The 16,433-nt window shown below is 42.9% G+C and overlaps 1 protein-coding gene across 1 annotated transcript in view; it reads right to left on the reverse strand.

The window, feature by feature from the left end:
* Window positions 1–5,339: 5,339 nt before the first annotated feature.
* drosha (drosha ribonuclease III) overlaps window positions 5,340–16,433 on the reverse strand; it is a gene marked incomplete at both ends in the record, with an annotated part of 96,390 nt that continues 85,296 nt past the window's right edge. Inside the window, 3 exons of the mRNA XM_083901759.1 lie at window positions 5,340–5,470; window positions 13,934–13,980; window positions 15,905–15,997. Coding sequence (XP_083757885.1) covers window positions 5,340–5,470; window positions 13,934–13,980; window positions 15,905–15,997 — 271 coding nt within the window. The remainder of the gene's footprint in view (window positions 5,471–13,933; window positions 13,981–15,904; window positions 15,998–16,433) is intronic.

Below are 16,433 nucleotides of genomic sequence, written 5' to 3' on the forward strand. Positions count from 1 at the left end.
CGAGAAGCCGGCGCAGACCGCGGACGAGGAGCGAGAAACACAAACGATTCTGGTGCATGTGTGGCAAGAAAAACCCGGCACGGACAGAGGAACGGGCACGGGCGTGTCCAAGTGCTCTTTCTTCGCTGCCGTCGATCACCTTTCAGTTGTCCCTCCGGTGACCAAACGTAGGCTTTGTGTGTCCAGTCAGTGTTAGTAGCGTTCTTGCGAGGGCACGGTGAAGAGACTTTGTGTCAAGACTTTTTGTGTGTGTGTATATGGGAGTTGTACATGAGGCCCCAGTATATCTATACCCACAGTTTTTCCTTTTTCTTTTTTTTGGTTAGATTTTCCAAAGCTGCCTGTGATGGACGGACATTCAACGCGCAGTTTTGTAAACCAACAGATAAGCCGATGTATTTTCAGTGTTTCCAGGACAAAAAACATGCTGCATATTGTGATCTTTAGCTTGTGTACGTACGGTAACATGATACAATACGCTGTACAGTTGTTTTGTTTTTTTTTACTTTCTTTCTGTCATCCAAATGTCCCCGCCCTCTTACGGTAATGGCTGCCTGTGTTCGCCACACAAGAGCAGGTGGTTTTTGTGTCATTGTCTGCTCAAAAAGGACCGAAGCAAACCGGTACTAGATTGAGCAATATTTACGTTCAATCTAACTTTAATAAAAACAAATTTAACGTTACGAATTCCCTGCTTTGGCCTGATGACGACGACGATGAAGCTACGATGGATGTATTTTACATTACGCAGCATTTTTACTCTATTGTCAACAAGTGTTGGTAAAGTGTGGACGTTTTTGTGGACACTAGTTTGATAGTTCGGGGGTTTGGCGCTCACTCCGCTAACTTTAAGCTAAAGCGCAGCAACTTGTGCCATTCTGTAAAAAAAAAAAAGTAGTTAAGAGTAGAGTTAAGCGAGGTAGCGTTAGCAACTCAAGGAAACATTAATACAAGACTCGATTAATTTGAAGTAGCGCAGGTGAGCGTCAGAAAATTGTCCGGAATCAACATTTGACATTTGGTCAAATGTGTAGCCGTTAGCATCAGTTAAGTCTGCCCTCTGGTGGTGAGGAAAAGAGTGACAGACCAGTATCAATATTGAGTATTGATAAGTATCTGTCGGCACGTGGCTGATGCTCTCTCTAACAAAAAGACTGTGGGATTTGAAGCCACAATAAACAAAAAAACACCCACAAACATTTCACTTTGTCATAGCGACAGTATCTGATTTTCATCTCCACACAAGTTTTTAACATTCACTGTGCAGCGAGATGAAAAAAACAAATAATCTACCACCATTTTTCTTACTCTGGTTAGAATGAAGAACAATGCTACGCTGATAAAAAAGGAAAGAGAAAATCAAACTCAGTTCAGAGGAAAATTCTGGTGTAATTTTGACTTTTTTTTCTTACTTTGCTCCAAAACTGAAACTACAACACGATGAAGTTCCACGGAAGTCGAGCTTGAAACTACGGCGCCAAATTAAATCAGACCAAACAATTACCGTTAAAATTCATCGGCCAATTTTATTTTCATCCTATAAACGCTTTATTTCCCGACTCCAGGTGATTAAGAACAACTGGGCGGGAAAGGGGGACATTTCTTGGGTCGTGGATTCCCAAAGTGTTGGTCAGGGGCCCTCAGCTGGGTCACGGTTGATTTTTTTTTGCGATCCCCAGACAATGTTCTTTGTTAAGATTTGTGTGTATATGTTTAAAATAACACGTGCTAAGTGACGTTTTAAATAATTTACCAAACATTTCTTGAAAATTATAGTTTGTTGTCTTTAAAAAAGTAAGCACAGGAAGTTTGGGAAACACTACTTTATGAATCAGGAGGTATCAGGAAGTATTTTAAGGCCTGATCGAGCATTTACACAACTGATATTGTGAAAACGCGATTTTTAACACTGCTAAAAAAGCGCTGAAAAGCAAAAAAAAACACCATGATTTTCCTCTTAAAAACCGAGCTCTCTGGTCACTGCCCCCTCATTATATGTACTGTACCTGTGTTCACGCTCTCCTCCTCAGCTGATTTCCTGTGGGACGAGCAGCCTCTTCCATAAAGATGCTTATCGGGGGCCGCCTGACCTTTGAGAGATGTGTGGAATAAGTTGCCTGAACCTGGAGGTGTGTCCTCGGCTCAGAGAGAAGGTCAAAACACATTATCCTGCAACGGGAAAAAACACTCGGCGTGATTTATGTCTCGTCCACACTACTGCGGATATTTCTATTTTCATTTGAACACGTATTTTCCTCTCTGTCCACACAACTGTGCTGAACCAAATATACTCCTGTCCAAACAAGTATGCCAGGCCAGCAGGTGGCGATAAAGTCTACATTTAGGTCAAGATGGATGGAATATTGTGTGTAATGAAGCAGTACCGCCAGAAACCACAAGGGGACAGGGTTACCGATGATCCATAAACTTTTTACAAGACGAGAAATGACAAAGACGTACATTGTCACATCGTACTAGAGAGTACAAAGTCTATGTGCTGCCCTCTAGTGGATGGATTGCTTACAGGAAAGAACAAGGGCAGAGACGCTTGTTTCCCACTCTGAGAAAAATTGTTTTAAGGATTGTAAACAGCATTTTTGTGTGGACGAGAGCAAAAAAACACAGAGGAAAAGGTTCTTTTTGCGACAATATCCGCATCGGTGTGGACAAGAAAAACATCATTCTTAAATATCAAGGTATAATCTCACCATGGATTAGCAGCGAGGATTGAAACGAGGACGACTGTAAAGGAGACAAAAAGAAATCGTCAAAGTCTTTGCCCCGACTTTAACGAAAGAGAAAAAACTAAAAACACCACCACATAATTGCCATAGTGTGACTTTTTTACTCCCTCTCTATCCTGACATCAACAACAGTGCATTTAACAATCCAATTTAAAACACAGTTGGTCGGAGAGTTCTTTCTGCTGCCGTGTCGTGTTCACATGTTCTGCTCTCGTTTCCTTTTTTATGATGAGCTTTTCACTGGAGCTTGTGTAAGTGACCATCTCAGAGTGTGTGTGTGTGTGTGTGTGGCAGTGTCGCTATGATAAGCATTTAATGGCTTTAAAAAGCCCTTCTGTTTCCCTGCCTCAAGGTGTGACGCAAAGCCTCAAATGGGAAAAAATGAGCAGCAGAACTCACCCATCGCGGTTTTCCCACTCTTGCCTCTCTTCATACAGGACGTCAGCGCTGCTGTTTGTTCATTTTTTCAAGCTAACTTTGCCTCCCTGCAGGAAAAAGAACAACAAAAAAAAAGACTTTGCATATCGCAAAACGCACCCGTGTTTCTGTTCCTTCGTTCATTTTTTCCCGTACTACCTTAAAAAGGCATCATAGATGGTGACTCCAGATACAGTAGATCTGTGGTTGTTGATGTGTAGACTCGGCCGGTCGCTCGCGGCCTTCGCGGTTATTAATTATGTCGGTGACTACGTGGTTGAGCAGTGGAGTTTACGTCGATGTAGAAAACACTTTACGTGCGGGAGGTTCGTGGTAGTGAACGGGGAGGGGAGGGGGGGAGGGAGGGGCGGGGCTACGTCATTGGCCGTTCATCGATCTGCTTTGTAAAACGTGATATTTTGTACTGAATATTTATATGACACAATTAAATATCTTTAAAAATCAGCCTCGCGAAGGTGTCTTTATTTATATATTCATTCATAGACGGAGTGAAATTGACTTTTCTCCCCTCAGGAAACAAATCCTCCTCATCCTCCTCATCCTCCTCGTCATCGCAGGTAAGTTTTTTTTATCATCTACAACAAATCTGAGTGAAAAAGAGCCGACGTGTCAGACAGTTATTATGACGGCGGCTGTTGTTAAAGAGCTGGATCCAGAGGCGACGGAGGAAATTGTTAATTAGTCAATCTATAATTAAGATCTGTGGGACGGCCAATCACATGGAGGGGAGGAATGAGGAGAACGGAGGTTAAAAATAATCATATTTTGACGATGAGACGATGAGTGGCAGACGTGAGGCAGATGGCGACGTCACACTTTCTTTTCCTCCTGGAGAATTAAGACAAGGAATCAGATTTTCCATCAAACAGACGCTTTATTTACTTAATATTACTCATGATTTTTATTCAACATTTCATATCACATTTAAAAACAGATTCTCCTTCTTGTTACATTATTTGATGTTTTGCCTCCTGCTGTTCAAAATCTTAAAGGTACAGTGTGTAGAATTTAATTTTTCCTTACCTCGGATGCAAAGACCGTAAAAGTGGCCGTACCTGACGTTGTGGCTCTTTAAGAATCTTTGGGCTTTTCCTCGCGGCTGACTTCTGAAATTACTTGTCACTTGATTTGATCTGTTGGCCACATTTTTAATAATATAAATGTGATTCGCTCTAGCTTTAGCATTAGCATTAGACTGGAGGATTAGGGTACCTGGACGTCTTCAACAGAGGTCGCCGTGTTGTCGCTGCGAGGACTTGTGTCTCTTTAAGGCTCTACGGTTTGTGCTGGAAGCAGCTTTCAGGAGGCGACTCTCGCGGTTGCTATGGAGACAGTTTGGACAGTTTACTGTTCAAGCTCAGATGCAAATGCATGATTCAATCGGCTGCAAAGCGCAACGTTAGCCCGAGAGGCCGCTAAATCCTACACACTGTTCCTTTAAGTTTCTAACGTTGCGACGTCAACATGATACAAGTGAAGGCCACGCCTCAACAACACTAAACAGTTAAAGAATGAACACTTCTCATTTTTTAGCTTTAAAAGGTCCAGTGTGCGAGCATTAGTGACATCTGGTGGTGAGGATGCAGACTGCGGTTCAGTTCAGTTCTTAAAAATTAAACACTACGACTGATTTAACACCAAACTAATTTGACAGAATTGCTGTAAACGGCAAAATTAGCAGTGTTTGTATGTTAGCAACCATCTCAGAACCATAATTCAAGGTTGCTCCGAGTTCATGAGCACGTCGGTGAACTACGGTGGCCCTCACATACCAGAAAGAATATTCTTCAAAATGTGAAACTGCTGTTGTGAAAACATGATGGCACAGGATTGTTTATGCTAATACAATCGACTTCTTCTGCATAAATGTAACACACTGGACCTTTAAATTTGAGCATATCAGACAAAGATTTTACCTTAAATCTTTGAGGTAACAGTCTTATCAAGCAGGTGACCTTTCACCCGCGTCCCTTTGAGCTTTGTGTTAAAACTGCGGGAACATCGAGTCGTCCTTCTCTAAACTACACGGCTCAGCGGTCGACTCGTGGCGTCTCCGTTTTGCCGACTCATGCCTGGACGGCTGCCACGTTAGCTGACAGGACTGTCCTCGTCCTTCCACCGCTACGGAACAAAAAAAAAAAAGAAGGCGGGGCGCCGTCACTTCCTGCACTCGTCCACCTCGTCGGTTTCCATCTCCTGCCGCTCGCGCTCCCGTCTCATCTCCTTCAGCTCCTGCCTGTATTTCCGCTCGATGAAGCGCTTCTGATGAGCCATCTGTGGGAAGTTATCTGGCCGAGGGAAACGGAGGCAAGTGGAGCGAGGAGGACAGATAAAGAGAGAGAGAGAGAGAGACACAGAAAGACAAGTGTGATGAGACAAGGTCAGTTTGCAGCTGGACGAGGACACCAATTTAAGAGCTCAAATTGCCTGAAGTAGAGTTTTCACATCAAGTGTCGCGCGCTGTCACTTTGGTCAAATGAGCAGAAGAACGTCACGGTACAAACTGACCTCACGCTGTTTTTGTCATTATCAGTCACGACGCCTAATTGGGTTTCGTCAAAATGACGATGAGATCTGAGAACTCGGATGGAAAAAAAGAACATTACTTTACTGCTGGGAATAAACAAAACCAACAACAGATAGAGGCTAACGAGAAGCTAACAGCACTGACGAATTAGGAGGAAGTTTGACGGAAAGAAGCTAAAGTTTCAATATTTACTACAAGTTCAGAAAATGTTTATAAATCAATGAGGACAGGACATTTTTACTTCCTTTTACAAGGAACCTCTTGTGTTAGCATCTTGTGGCTCCTCAAGGTTAGCTACCGACCTAGCTAACCACGATCCACGAAAGACAGGAGATGAATCTAGGGCTGCCACGATTACATTGACTATTAAAATTTAAAAGGTTTATTTCTTTGTTTTCTCTCTAAAAACTGCTGTGGCACCTTCCACTGCCGAGTCTGCTTCTCTGTCCTTGACACAATGCGCAGTAGTGGTAATCTGGGTCAGCCGTGATGTCACGAGAAGTTACACCAGACGGGCTCGCTGGTGTCATGGCGACCCGGCGGCAACGGAGCTCAAAAGTGTGGGAGCATTTTAAGAAAAAGGAAAAAAAAAGTGTGCAATGCAATATCTGCGAGACAGAACTCGCCTTTCACGGCAGCACAAGTGCGATGCACGAGCACCTGAAAAGGAAGCACGTTGTGGCTGGAGAGGGACCGTCATCTCGGCAAGCTAACGGGCTAGTTAGCTGCTTACATTAGCGTAAACAAGGCGCTAACTTACTACTTAGTCATATTGATAGCTGTAAACGTTAACATTAGCGATGACGATTTGATTCATGAGCTTTAGCACACACATTTCATGTGTTTTCTGTAACGTCATAACAGTGCCTTTACCGTTTACTCAGCTGTTTGCATTTAATGTTTGTTGCCACAAGCATATTTCATTAAAGGTTTAATGAACTATCATCTTAATTGTCTTCATTTTTAGTTAGCATATACCTTAAACACTTCAACCTGAAAGCTAATGATTGTTATATAAGAGCAGCTGCGATAAACTGTATGTTATACATTCAATTTACAACTGATCCGATTAGTCGACTATCAAAAATAATCTTTTGTGGCAGCCCTAGATTAATCCCAACTTTCCTGGTCAAGAACATCCCACAACAACCAGGTCTTAAAAGGTGTTGTCAACGTCTTCACCTCGTGTGGACGTAAAGTTGGAATTGGTTTAACGTCACACACAAACACACACAAACACACACAGGTCAGATACACGGCCCAAATCAACAGAACATGTCTAAATACTTTGGGCCTTTGCCGTTATCTTAGACAGATAGTGAACATTATCCTCCGATATAAAGGGAACATTTAATTATTGCTCTCGTTCGGCTGATAATATATCGCCTCAGGGTTAGAGCCAACTTCTATTAAACAGCCTGGCAGAGAAATGTGTGTGTTTTCATGGAAACTGCTATTGTTTTGCTGTTGCAGACGCACAGCGATGGTTCAGAGGAAACGGTCACACGCCGAGTCCAAAATCTGCCAAAAAAAAACCCCGGTCAGGACTATCTATGGGACAGAAATGGAGAGTGAACTTTACCTTTTTAATAATTCTACAGCCATAAAATCTAAATAAATGCAGGCTGGTCATAAGAGGGTTAAGACAACAGAGAGATAACTATGAGAAACATCCATCCATCAAATGAAGATATGACATACACATGAAGAAGAAAAAAAAACTATTCCAATATGCTTTCAGTGAGTAAGCAACACTCGCTGAGCCTCGCAGAGAAAACTACATATTGCAGTTAAAATATGGAAATCATCAGCATTTTTCCCTGGGAAATGACTTGAGAATAACCCACTCAATACTGTCTGTCTGTGTGTGTGGGGGGGGGGGGGGCTGTGGTCATTGACATTGTTCAGCATGCAGCACAAGAGCAGGCCTGAGAAGAAAGGGTCTGGCAGAGGAAACACCAGCTTTTCATTTGGCTCCACGCGTTGAGAATCCTCCGTCGAAAAAAGCACGGCTGAGAAAAGCTTCTCTGTGAATACTGATGTTTGTTTAAGGTGCTAACGATTAGCGCTGCGATCACATCAGGTGTTTCGCTCATCGACAACGGAGTTAATTCCTCTCAAGGACGACGGAGATTCCAGAGTGAAAGAAATAAGAACGTCAGAAACGACGCCGCCTGGAAGTCAAGTCGAGCTGCGCTTGTTTGTTGTACCTTGACCGCGCCATTTAATTGTTCTACTGTCCTTGTCATTGTCTCATTAGAGGGCGAATCGATGTATTGAATGAAATGTGTCCGACTCTGCTGTGCTGAGGCGGTGATATGTCCTCTCTCTCCTCTTCTGATTGGCCAATAATGTCACAGACCCAAAAACAAACAAAAGCTTGAGCCAGTGACGAGTTGGTACCGTGGTCCAGAACCATTCCATGTCCTTCCACTAGGGGTTTTGATGAGATATGGAGCCATGAGAACCAACAGCCTTTATGCATGATGTTCTTGGGGCATTTGTCACTTAATTGTTCCCAGAGTTCAGACTGAATTTGGGAAAACGAGCATCGAGTTTTGGAGCTTTTCGTTCAACCTTCAACGTTAAACAACGAGTATCCACTGAAAACTGCCCGTGTTTTTAAAACGACTACACAAATTGAATGGAATTCCTAAATTATTGTCATTTTTTTTGTAATCTGTATTTTTGAACTTCTATTTTGCAGAGAATAAGACTTTTTGGTCCCCCCCCCCCAAACTTTTAGTTAAGATTTTGTAATTTTGGTAAACACTGGGTCCAGACTGCAGACAAAACTCTATGTTTTATCAAGGTAATATTTCATATTTTATTATATTGTGCATTTCCAGGCGTTAAAATGCAGGTTTATTATCATTTATACTGATGTATCTTCTCTTACATGGTGCGTCGTGTTCACTTAAGTGTGTTCACTTAAAGTCAGACTAACAAGCGTTTTTTTAAAAGTCTGGTTTGAGTCCATTGAACGCTGGTAAGTCGTTTTATTCTAATGTTATGTAAAGGCGCTGTTTCCTCACTATTCATCCTGAGCTCAAGGCTGTGAGTCGACTCCACAATAGAGTGCCTCGGCTGAGTCTATCACGCAGAGCTCGCGCTCGCGTCACATCAGTCAACGAGCCAATCGTGTGCCTGTGCGCTGATGAAGGGATTTCCCTGCCATGCCAAAGGGCAAACAAAAGACTGGAGCTGGTGAATAGAGATCCTGCACATGGTATTTCCCTTCGCCTCAATCCATCCACTACTTTTATTCTGAGATTAAGGGGTTTAAAGAAAGCTGAGGGAAGAATGTAGTCCGCTTCCAGCTACTAGCCTGATCCGGGCTCCTTCTCTTATTCAACAGATATAGCATTTTGTTTGAAAAACAAGCAGCTTGGAAGAATAAGAGTGAAGTCTTAGAGAGGGGCTGAAGACTTTAAAGTGAGACAGTGCTATCTGTGAGGATGAATGATAAATGCTTAAGCCGTTTCCATGTATATTTGACGTCGCCTTAGACCTGACGGTGCGTGGTGCTCGGAGCCTCAGGGCCTGAGAAACGCTGCACCGCCGACTACTTTCCTCCTCCTCCCTCTTTCCACACTCTTTTTTTTGTCGATTCTGGCTGCTCTCAGCTCGATTTGTTTGCACTCATGTTTCTCCCAGTCCGGGCCTTGGTTAACATTTAATTCTGCCTTGACAGATACAGGCAGGAAACTGTCAAAACGCGGGCGCCATCAAATAATGAAATGTGAATCAGCCGAGCCACCAGCGGATCTGCTTCAGACAGCGCTCACACACACACACACACACACCAAACACCGGGCCCCTGGTTCTGTTTAATGAGCTCTGAGCTGTCTGACTGAACACAGCCGTGTCTCTCACCTCTCCGACACCGCTGGAGCCGCCAGGAAAAGCTCTGCAGCAGAAACAAAAAGTTCCGTCCAGCTCAAAGTGATCCCGATGCTGGAGGAGGCCTTGAATAAAACATGGAAATGAATCCTGACAGGTTTGCTTTTTCCGATTCAAGAGCAGCACGAGGGTGGAAGCTGCTGAACACGAGGAGCAAACGTGTAGCCGGCGCCGCGGCGAGGGCCAACAAGACAATCGATGAGGAATTACATGACACTGCAGCTAATGTCCTTGATTAGTCTTGCTGTGTGGACAAACGAAGCGCGTCTCTTGACAATCACGCGTGAGACAATGAAGCTGTGACAGGAGTCCGAGCGTCAGCGGAGCTCAAGTCTCATTAGAGAAGCTCGCGGTCAGCGGAGAGACTTCAAAGGCGCGTTTGAACTCTGCTGACATATTTATCTCCACGCGATGATGATGTTCCAGCCACGAATACGAGTGTAACAGCGGGATGATTAATTCAGGCTCGACGAGTGGATTCTGAGAATTAAAAAATGATCAGCCGCCTGAACTCCATGCAAAACTGTGACCTCCACTATAAAGAGAATGAATATGTAACGTCAGTGATGGATCGTGGAGCAGAGCCCTTCGACTGCAGTCAACATCAGCCAGGTGAAACCACATGAGGACGTCGACTCTTTCATTTAAGCATGTGGTAATTATGTTAGACCACAATCAAGTCTTTTAACAGGTTTTTGCATGGTTTTCTTTGACCAAAATAAAAAAAAGAAATCTTTTTTTATTTTTCCCACAAATTAAGCGCCTAAATCAGACATTTTTGCAACCAATCGACTATGAAAACTTTTACTTATGAGCAAAATTGCTTCACTAAGCAATTAAACACTGGTTTGTCTCTAATCTGCATTTTGTGTCGACCTTGCAGTACAAACAGTGCATTAAGTTAAAGGTGCCATATGTAAGAATGTGGCCAAAAACTGTTACTACATTCAAATTCAAAATACAGAGGTCTTTTAGGTTTCGTTTTCTGACGTAACTGGCAACCCGTGGTTGCTTGGCAGCTGAGAATCTACTGACTGCAATGATTGGTAGATGCAAATATTTTGTCTCTACTGTTGTTGTTGGTGAGTTCAGTTTGTTATATGAACATTATTCCTGAGTCTCTGTGACATATTAAGAGGATTTTATGGATAGTTACTTTAGATTTATTACATAATGCACCTTTAATATTAAATACATGAAACGCACTTAACTTCAGAATTATTTAGGTTTTATTTTGCAGTCAGTGAAGATTAAATAATTATATGTACAATCTCTTGATTGTTTTTTCCCCTAACTTCTCTACGGAGTGCGATGAATTCACATGTGATTTAACCCCAGAGTTCCGAGGTAAACAAAACGCAGCATAAACATCGTTTTGATGCTAAGTGAAGGCTACGCGGGTATCTTCAACACTTCAGCTGCAACATGCCACTCCAACAATAAGTGTTTTTTGGAAAAATGACTGATGGATCAGTCTTCCTCTAACTTTGGGACTCATTAGCAGAGTAGCTCTGTAGATTACCTCGTCAACATTTAGTCAGTGATACGACTCAACAAGGCCTTTTCCATCCCATCATTCATCAAACCTTTTTAATGAATTTATGAATTGTAATAATGCAAGTGACTCACCTCAGCTACTCTGGAGCATGAGGGTGAACGAGCGACTGTTGGGCTTAAAATGAAGTGACGACACAAAGTCAAACAAAAAAAAAAGCCCTCGAACTGGAAGTGCTCTGCATCAACGAGGGAGGGAAAGACTCGGAGAGACGCTTTTTAAATTAACTGACCTTTTGCACGGAATCGCTAATCTAGTCACATGAATCCGCAATTTATGAGAAGGGGAAATGTTCATTTACGAGCAATGAGCATCTATCAATCATGGTGACAGAGGTGTACACTGGGGAGAGAGGAAATGGGAGGAATTAAGGGAAGGGAGGAAGGCACAGGAGAGAGAGAGTGAGAGTGTGTACTGATCTCCACCCTCCGATAAGGAGGGAGGAGGAGGAGGAGACGCCGAAGGAGGCCCAGATCCAACCGCTTTTAAATAGTAACACCATAACACTAATGTTTCATAAAAACAGTATCAATCACCAGTGGCTGGAGGCTTCATTTATGAGCCAAATGGAATCAAAGCGCGACCTCCGTGACCTCGGAACGCTCCGCAGGTTTGCTCCGACAGAGCCATTTGTGTTCAAGGCCGACTAATTAGCCGAGGACGGAAAAAACACCACAAAAAAAACAACCCCAAAACAGTGTGTCTGACTAATGCGGCGAGGTCACAGAGAGAGCAACACACACTTCATGCAGTCAGTGTGACGCGAGATATCACACACAACACACACACACGCGCGCGCACGTACATATGCAGCGTGCAGAGAGGAGAATGGGAGATAATGACGTCTCGTGGATGTGTCACTGAGACCTGTAATTGTGTTTTTACTTGGAAGGTAATGGCACCAAAATGCCAGAAAATCACTCTCTTGTTTCCTTAATGGGATATTTAAGATTTTTCTCAAAGTGCATCTGACACACGGACAGTTAAGACCCACTGTGCTGTGTGAGCGCCCCCTTTTGACAAGAACCAAACCCCTGAAAAACATGCGGAAGCTGAAGGAGTTTGTGACTCTACTGGACAAACACAAAAGAACATTTCAGAGCTGCAACTAACGATTATTTTCGTAATCGATTAATCCGTCGATTATTGTTAATGTTAAAAAACATTGATCAGTATTTGTCAAACCTAGAAATAACAACTTTCTCGGACGTCTTGTTTTGTCCACAAACCAAAACGATTCATTTTTAATGATTTCTTTGTTATGTGGAGCAAAGAAACAAAGAAAATATTCACATTTAAGAAGCCAAAACAATCAGAAATATTGTTTTAATCATGAAAAAAAGCTTCAAACCGATTAATAATCGATTCATCTATTAATTGTTTCAGCTCTACTACATTTTGTCACTTGTTCTACTGAACACTTTCGTCCCCGTTCCCAATTTGTGTAATAAGTTAATAAACTTCTAAAATTGTGGAGGGCAAAAGCGTGAAGTGTTTATGTATTGCAATCAATGAGAAAATTGTCTTTTTGTGGTTTTTAAAACAATTAACAAAAAAAAAATGATCTACAGATTAATCTATGACTAAAAAAATTCAATAATAATGGATAGTTGCAGCCCTAGAGTGGACAAAGGCCAGAGTTTGAGTATCGTAAAGATGAGCACATTAAGAATATAACAAATATGACGTGCGTCACAATCTCGCAGGTGATTTTAGCCACTTAACAAAAGGCATATCTCACAAATATATTCCAATTTAAGTCTATATCTTAAGATAATGCCACTTAATCTCACGTTTCCAACTGGAAACTGTTCCTGTCACTTTGTAAAGTTGTTTACTTTCCTGCACCAAAGTCCACAGAGGAAATCAGTGATTTTACGTGACAGCAAACAGGAGCTGTTGATCCACTGCTGCCTCCATCACTAAGTTCAAATGTGTTACTTTATGACTTTGCTGTTTGAAATCCTTCTTTCAGATTAACCTCAGTGACACAAGCGTATTAAAGGAGGCAGCAGTGGATCAGCAGCTCCAGTGTCCCTGCCAGCTGAAAACAATGATTTTCTCTATGGAGTTTGGTGCAGGAGAGCGAGCTGCGGACACAAAGAGTTGAGTTTCCAGTTGGATAAGACTGTCCAACAGTGAGATAAAGCAGTGAACATGTTCTTGTGACTTCAGTGGGCGTAGATTTAATTGGACGAGTCTCTTGTCAAGTGGCTAAAATGTGTTTTTCCTTGTGTCCCCACTGGCAGCCGTGTTTTCACTCAGAGCCAGCGAGCCAAGTTCCAGACAGAGGGGCGGCCAGCGCCGCCGACGTGTCAGCATTGTTTTGAAATAATCAGTTAAGCGCCGCCATCGGACGCTGCACTTCAAATACTGAGAAGAGGATCAACGAGGGAACGCGACGCCTCCTGATCCTCGAACCACAACAAAAACTTCCCCCCCGACGCAAACTTCCCCGCGGACTGACGGACGCGGTCGAGGATGCTCATCTCGCCTCGCTGTCCTTGTTTTACCGCTCCTCCATCTCTGGCGAGGCCTCGTGCCGGCGCTCTGGGCTCGCACTTCAAACAGCCCGACGCCGCGTTTGCTGCGGCCAACCGGCTGCTCGGGCCACCGCTCCCTGCCAGCCATCTTGCATACAGTACATCCGTGGCTATAATTCAACACTGAGGCGATGGAGAGTGTGAAAAGGCTTAACGTGTGAAAATGTGTGTGTGTTTTGAGGAAAGAGAGAGAGGGAGGGTTCGTGTTTGCCAAACAACTCACATTTTTCGAGTGCATCCATCGCGGCTCCCATTTCCGCCTGCTGGATGCTAGATTAGAAATATTTTTTTAAAAAGAAGGCACAGAGGGAGAGAAAGAAAAAGTTCTTTAGTGTTTTATTCAAAACGTGGATGAAATTCAGTCAAAAACATAGTGAGAGGATTATCAAAAGTGCTCTTCATTTGTTTTCAAAGAGCCATTTTTGCCGAACAATACCAGGTAACGCCGTGCAGACGTTTTCAAAAAGGTAAGCCTTCTGCTCTGTGTTTACACCGTGTGTGTGTGTGTGTGTGTGTGTGTGTGACCACAGTGGAGGTGGATGGGAGCTTAAGTCATGTAAATACAAAAACAGTAAGCTGTCAAAGATCCTACTGAGGGGACAAAACTTATCGGCAGCTTAGAGCGAGACAGAGCGAGTGCTTTCAAGTAGGAGAGTCATGGAGGGGGATTTTCTACATGTGTGTGTGCCTGTCTGTGTCTGTATACTTGTATACAGACACCTATATACTTGTATGTATGTCTTTGTGAGGACCAAAAAGTGTCTTTTCCCGGCCAGTCGCCATGGAAACACATCGTGCGCTAACGTGCATTAAGGTTGACGCCTTTAAACGCTGTTGACGCGTCGGACAGCACTACTTTTTATATATTAGATTTACTTTTAACCATCACAGCATTTGAGGGCTGGTTGTCACGTCCCACTACAAAGAGGCGTGGCCACTGGATGTTGCACAACCTCATTTTTGAGGAAGATTTGAGATTCAACACCAGGACAGACATGAACTCTGAAGATCAGTAATCATCTGTCTAATCACCTGATTGACTCACAACTAACAACTGAATTTTGAAATATAGCAACTTTCAAATAACGGGAATAGTTTAAAATTATACTTGATAACGCCAAAGACTGACCGGGAGTGTGCGAATATTCCTCAAAATAGGAAGCGACGACGTACTGTATGCTGCGTTTCCATCATGGTACGGTTTGGTTTGATACAGTACAGTATACTGGTGCAATGGCGGTCTAGCTCCACCCTGACTCTACAGTACCTTTTGACTCTGCCCAAGGGAAAGTGGCCAAAGATTGAGCTCAGTTATTTTGGTAACATTCCAAAAGGAAACAGCACCATACCGAACTGAACCGTTACAGCTTAATGGAAAAATTGTGAGTTACAGCAGGGTAAAAGTACTGGCTTCATAAACATTCTTCTATAGAATCTGTGTGTACACTTGTAAAGTTATGGACACTTTGGTTTGACTGTAGGAAACCTCTCTCCACAGCACTTTTAGCTCTTTCTGTCAAAATCGCAAAACACAAAGACTTAAAGCAAAGTTGGGGTTTGGCATTTAGCTGTGACAGTTAAGGTAAAGGTAAGGGTCTTGGTAATGGCATTTATGTCTTTGAGTGTCCTCACTAAGGAGGCTGTTCAAGAATGTGTGTGTGTGTAAGGATGTGGGGGGGTGGGGGTTAAGATGTCTGATGGATTTAGTTTTCCTTTCTCACAGGCTCAGCTGCAGCTTTATGCTCAAACCCTTACAGGCCTGAAAAGACTCTTCATGCAGAGATTCACCTTCTTTACTCGAATAAAAGTGTCGACGTGTGTGACCACACACACACACACAGAGTTTAAATCCCAGGTAGACCCTAAACGCAGCCGGAGCTACAGCGCCGCCTCGTCGCAGACTCTTCCCCGGCCCAGAGTGATATTTCCATAACACAATTTACGTCAAATCGATAATGAATCGATTCATTTTCATTCTGCATAATGTCTCTCCCGATAGAATAGGCCAACAAGAGCTTAATTGCCATAATAAACACCATCAATAAAGCACCGCTGCCATTATTCTCCTGCACATTAGCGGTGGGTGCAGTGAGAAGGAGAAGTGTGTGTGTGTGTGTGTGTGTGGGGGGGGAGCAGAGAGTGAGTTGTCCTGTTGTTGTTGTTGTGTCTTCTTTTGTGGAGGCGTCTGACTCACCTCGGGCCTTTGCCACAGCCGATTCTCTCTCCTTTGAAGTAGACGGCGACGGTGTAGGTGCGGGCGTGCGACGGGCCGACAGTCTGCAGGGTCCTGCAAACGGGAAAAAAAATTAGAGAAGAAGAGTGAAGCGTGAGAATGGGAGAACAGAGGAGATAAATAATAACAAGACACCAGGAGATGGAGAATTGCAGAGTAATGTGAAAAGACACGTAATAATTTTTAGTTTTTTATAGTTTTACATTTTTAAATGATTAGTCTGTTAAGTGTTTTCCAAACTTTTGATATCGGTCAACCTGTCATGAATATAATATGTGAAAATGCGTGTAATTTACAGCCATCGCTGCAATATCTTATATTATTGTTGACTCAACTATAAAGACATAGATCTTAACTAAAAACTCACTAACTTTTAAAGCCAATCTAATCTGATCCAGCTGTACACGAGAAACAAAATACTTGATGATTAAATAACAAAAACAAAATAACAGACAACGAACGACAAACTCACACCATTTCAAACTAAATT

The sequence above is a fragment of the Microchirus variegatus genome, assembly GCF_963457635.1.
Source record: "Microchirus variegatus genome assembly, chromosome: 15".
NCBI classification, from domain to species: Eukaryota; Metazoa; Chordata; class Actinopteri; order Pleuronectiformes; family Soleidae; genus Microchirus; species Microchirus variegatus.